At 24.0% G+C, this 6086-nt stretch overlaps 1 protein-coding gene across 1 annotated transcript; it reads left to right on the plus strand.

Annotated features, from left to right (window-relative positions):
- The first annotated feature begins 950 nt into the window (after nt 1-950).
- LOC107993157 (uncharacterized) lies at nt 951-5614 on the plus strand. Its single transcript, XM_028664513.2, has 12 exons — nt 951-1395; nt 1488-1611; nt 1898-2044; nt 2459-2637; nt 2746-2952; nt 3078-3299; nt 3549-3741; nt 3810-4020; nt 4103-4409; nt 4478-4623; nt 4849-5065; nt 5279-5614. The coding sequence occupies exons 1-12, from the start codon at nt 1381-1383 to the stop codon at nt 5492-5494; spliced, it is 2184 nt and encodes a 727-aa protein (XP_028520314.2). The 5' UTR covers nt 951-1380; the 3' UTR covers nt 5495-5614.
- Nucleotides 5615-6086: the final 472 nt, after the last annotated feature.

Raw genomic sequence — 6086 nt, forward strand, 5'->3', positions numbered from 1 at the left:
CCATAATAGGTATCTGAGCCAATCAGATTTCATCATGCAGTACCGTACCTTTAGTACATAATACCAGGTTAGTTAATAATTTTCAAATATGTTATATTATTTATAACAAGCTTTATACAATTGTAACAAAAAGAAATTAATATTTTTCTCACAGAACATTGTTTAGTATAATTACTTTTTAATTTTTTATTTCTTAAACTTAAATATAATAAAATAAAATTAAATAAAATTTTGAAAATTAAAAATAATAGTTTCTATTATCAAAAATAATTTGTGATTATTTAATGATTAATATTAAATAATCTTTTTTAATTGATTGATTCTTTATTTTATTTATATGTATAATTAAATATTTTAATAATTATTAATTAGAAAGAGATTTTGCTTAGAACATAAATTATCATAAAAAATTTAATTTCAAGAAAACAATGAATTACCAATAATTTAAAACATTGTTACGCTCCTATTATACCAATCGATGTTGCCGAGTATTTTAGTGATGTTAAGGGGCAATAGTGAATATAATGGCATGTATACGAAAATTTTAGCCTTGTGTGGAGAATGGAGCGAAAATGTAGAGCCAATAAGATTCGTGGTAAATGCTAAGTAATATATGCCAGCCAATAAGAATTCAGAGAAGATCCAGCTCCATTCAATATCATTTCCCAGAATTCTATGCGCATAATTTCTAAGAAATCAATAAAATATTGCTTTTAAGTTAATTTTGATATAATTATTTTAATAATTTTGTATTGTTATATTTTTATTTTTACTACTTGAGTATCAATGTTTATTAAAATGATTAAATAAAAATGAGATTTCATTTTCATGTTGATATCTAATAAAAGCGGGAAATATTTACCGTTGATTCAGCGTTCTCATTGTAGACGCTAACAGTTGGCGCTAGTATCAACCTAGATGTCGTTGTATGTACTTCAGTCATTCAATGATATAAAAATATACTGTGTAAATTTATATATAATAAAATAAAATTTTTAAACAGTATTAAAATAAAATATTTATTATTAATTAAGAAATTTTTTCGTATTTTAAATTCTTTATATATTATTATTTACTCGTTATTGTAATAATAATTACAATAGAACGTTCTTTTTATTTGATATTTATTTATCCTTTCGCCAAATTTAATTAAATATTTTATTTATTTATTTAAAATATTTTTCTTTAATATTTATAGTCATATAACAAATAATCAAATAATTGAATTTATTTTTTGAATGGATATTTTATATTTTTATCAATTAACGTTTGTTTTTTGTTTATATATGGAAGTACAGTTCGCGAATCGTAAAATTTTTAGATAGAATAAAATTTTTGTAATGATATAATTTTTGAATATTTTCTCTTTCAATTATCGAAATGCCTGAACAAAAGGTAAAGTCAGATTTTTATTATTTTTTATAAAATAAGAAATAATGTAAGGAAAAATTTATTTTAATTTTTCATATCTAATAAATAATCCATAGATTTTGAGGCTACAAGATGTTTGGCGTACTTGTAATAAAATACGAGCGGCAATATTTCGCGTGGGTTTTAATTTATGGGACTTTTACAAACCGTTAGATCCTAATAATAATTCTTTGATTTCAGGTATAGTATAATAATAGTATAATATGATATAATATAAATAATAGTATAATATAGTATAATAATTTTGAATTTTCACCTTAATTTTAATAATCAATTTTTTCCATACAACATTTTTAATTATATTTTTCAATTGCACATATTTTTTAAATTGTCATATTAAAATTTTATTCAATATTATATTTGTATTTTATTATTGATTTTTAACAGATATGTACTTAGTATTTACAGATATTATATAATGAAGATTGTAAATTTGAATATGAACTATAATGTTATTAATACACAGAGTCAAAATTTATTTCGGTATTGGCTGGCCCACTAAAGGATCAAATTGGTTTATCTGACAAAGAAATTTGTGACTTAGCCGATTATTTTCGTGTTCAAGATGGTCGAATATTTTACACACAGTTTTGCGAAATAATTCACAATAGTGGTATGATTAATTTAAATTTAATAGAATGTTAGATAATATTAGAATGTTAGTAAATATATATATATATATATATATTACAAATTTATTATAAACTATTATATATTATGTATCATATATATTATGTATACATAAATAATTATATTATTTTATATATTTTATTATTCATTTAAAACAAATAATTAAAAATAAAGTAAATAGTGAAGTAATGAGAAAGTAAATTTCGAAAATTTGAATATATGAAAAGAATTTGTATTTATTCAACATACCTCACTCGGTACCGTTAAATGAATCATCGTTGGGACAAAATTTATTTTCTCTCATAAATATTCGTATTTGATTACTATTTTTTCATGAGTTATTAACGTGACACATTAAATAAAAGAATTAAATAAAAAGAATAGTTTTTTCCTATAGTTCCTGAATTTGACAAAAACAAACCACTTGTAACTGGATTGGAATGGGAAGATCCAGAACATGTAAATCGATTAAGTGCAACGGAATTTCGAAAATTATGTCTTATACTTACTCAAATTGCCCTTCTTGTAAACAAAAGAAAACTCATATTAAGGCCTTATTTCCAAGATTACGAATTGGTACGTAAAAGATAACTTTTTATCATTAATAAAAAAATTAACGCATTTTATGTCTCATATTTTTATCTTTGAATGATAAATATCTTTATTATTTTCTTTTTTATCTAGATTTCAAAAAATGCTGGAACCGTAACTTTCACGCATTTCGGACGAATCCTAAAATTTTTAGATATTCTTCTTGCTTCCGAGGAATTTTGTTTGCTTGTAAAAAGATTCGCAAAAGATGCTTATACGATTAATTATGTGGCTTTCTTAAAGGCGATCGACGAAGTTCAATCATATTTTGATAAGCATCAAATGCTGGCTCTTGGTGGAGTAATATTTTACCTTGCATATTTTATGAATACTTATTTTTGCTTTATTATTCATCACTAAAGATTAATTTATTTTATTAACAAATAAATTGCAAATTATGATATAATATTTTACTTATTTAAAAGGAATTTCTTGATCAATTTCCTGGTCGAATTATCACGGCTGAATTACCGAAACTTCCGAGGCCGGAAATTGGTAGAGTTATACCAAGCAAAGTATTTGGAAAGCAAACCGTATTTCATCCGGTGATGGAAGAACAAAAAACTACAATGCCTTTGATGGAAATAATTCAACGTATTCAAAGACATATATTAGAAAATCGAATACGTATTTCGGAATTTTTTAAGGTGATAATAATTTGTAAATAAAATTTTCTTTCTTTTTTAATATTATATAAAATAATATAATTTTAGTACAATAAAAATCTAATTTTCATACTTTGAAAATATTTTTTAGTTTATGTTATAGTTTATATTATAGTTTATATGTATACAATTTATATTAATATATTAGAATTCATATTTGAAATTTGTTTATCTCATAGATAAACAGTGTCAAATAGTAAATAAATAATTAACGGTTATAATTGATAATAGGATTTTGATCCTCTGAATGCGGGTAAAACGACAATTTCTAATTTTAGAAGAGGATTGGATGGTCTTCAGGTTTCAAGTTTGGGGCGTCTTTATCTTGCGGAAACGGAAATTGACTCGCTCATTGCGCTTTACAAAGATCCAAATGATCCAGATCGTGTATGCTGGCGTACATTTGAAGATGATATTGATAAAGGTATTTTTTTTTTATACACTGTGTGATTGATTTATTATTTTTATTTTTCGTCCCTGTTTCATTCACAGTGTTTACCGTGAAGGAACTTGAAAAATTACCGAATTTGAAGGTTGAATCACCGCCAAAAGAAATAGAGGAGCTAAATCGGAAAGGAACCTCAGATTGGCAATGCCAAGAAAAAAGCAAAAGAGATCTTTGCGAGGAAACATTATTGAAAATTCGGTATCGTGTCAATGAAAGGCGAATTTTGATAAAACAATTTTTCAAGGATTACGATCGGTATGCTTATTTTTATTTCATAGCATATTACACGCACATTATTAAAAAAAGTATTTTTTTAATTTTTATTTTTAATTTTTAGGCATAATAAAGGTCATGTGTCGCGTTCACAATTACGCCAAGTTTTAACGACTGCTGCTATATTACTTTCAGAAGAAGAACAATTTGTATTAGAGCAGAGATATAATAATGATTTAGGCTTCAATTATAATTGGTTTTTAAAAGAATTAGAAGCTTTGCCAATTGAGGAACCTTTATATAACTCTATGTTAAAAGAAAAAAGACTGATAAATGCTGAAAAACCGCCATTGGTACTCACAGATGATGAAACAAATATCCTTTTAATTTTAGCCAAAATTAAAGCGAAAGTTGTGCGCGAAAGGATAAAGGTAAAGCATAAAATGTGAATATATTTATATTCTTCCTTTATATTCAATATTTTTACTTTCATGGGAAGGTTATCGAATTTATGCGTCAATATGACGTACATAACGAACATGTTATAAAAAGAACAGAGTTTCTGCGAGGGCTGGATCAACTACGTTGTAATTTGTCTTGCACAGAAATGGGAACTATTATGGACATTTTTCAATCGCCTTTAAGGTATACAATATATATTACATATGTACATTTAATACATATATATAGATATGTATATATATATATTTTCTATAATCAGTGATTATAAATATTTTAACCTCTATGTTTTCAAGATTCTAATTATAGTTTCTAATAAAATCGATCTAATTTTTCAGGTATTTACAATATTTGATCAAACGAGATTAAAATATCGTTTAACAATTTTCAATATATTATTTTTTTTTGCAGGCCAGATTATGTAGATTATGTCAAATTTGGGGAAACTGTTGAAGAAGCTGTTACTACGGGAAGTTTAGAAAGGGCTCCACTTTTAGTGCCTGTGCAACACGTGCCTTCAGAAGCTTCCCCTAAAACATTCTTAAATTTCGAGGAAAGACACATGGCAACGGTAGCAATAGACAAATTAAGCAGACTACACGAACCAAACCTCGAAGAATTGTTCAAGGTCTGCAATTATACAAACACTATACAACTATACAATTATTTAAAATCTTTAGATTATATATTTAAAAATGAATCAAATATCAGATAATTAATATTTCATAATATTTATCAAATGCTTAAATATGAATGGATATAATTTTTTTAAATAATTTTCATTTGGATTTGAAATTATATATCTTTACACACACACATATAATTTTTTCTTAAATTTTAGAATTTCGATAAAGAAAATATTGGTACAGTCTCAAAAGAAAGTTTGATGAAAGCTTTGTCTATCAGAGGTATGCTAGAACTAATTACTATTAGAGAACTGGATGCTATGCACAAATGTTTTTCTATACCAAGAGGTGGTCGTTTAGAAATCGATTATCGAGCATTTTTGCGTGCTTTATCTTTAATGAAAGAGAACAGAAGATATATGCCCTTCTAAGTTGTTGTGTTTATATATATATTTATACATATAAGTTTTATTATAAAATAAAAATTGTGTTGTTGTATTATATTATATATGTAAAATATTTTATGTGAATAAATCAGATTGTGTTGTTAATTCTTATACACATATATATATATATATGAATATAATATAATGAAATATTAAATTTATGGTTAATATTATATTATTAAATTGTATATTTTTATCATTTTTATATTATTTTTTTAAAAATCCAAATATAATTGATTTTTTTAATTTTTACAAATACATTACTAATATATTTATTTGTAACTGTATTAAAAATTATTCCATTTAATTATTGTATTTTGTTTTTATTTCAAAATGTTTCTATGAAGTACGAGTGTTCCAAATTTATCTATTTGAAATATTTTACAGAATTTTTTTAAATATCTTTAATATATATATATTGTAAATTTTATTAAAATTTAGTTAATTGATATTATTTTGAAAATTATAAAATAGAGTTATAATTTGAAGCGAGTTTAGAATGGTTTAAAAATTTTAAACATTATTTTTTTTTAAGCTACCTCTGATGTTATTGAGACGAAAGGACAATAGAAACTTT

The sequence above is a fragment of the Apis cerana genome, linkage group LG7 (assembly GCF_029169275.1).
Source record: "Apis cerana isolate GH-2021 linkage group LG7, AcerK_1.0, whole genome shotgun sequence".
Lineage (NCBI taxonomy): Eukaryota > Metazoa > Arthropoda > Insecta > Hymenoptera > Apidae > Apis > Apis cerana.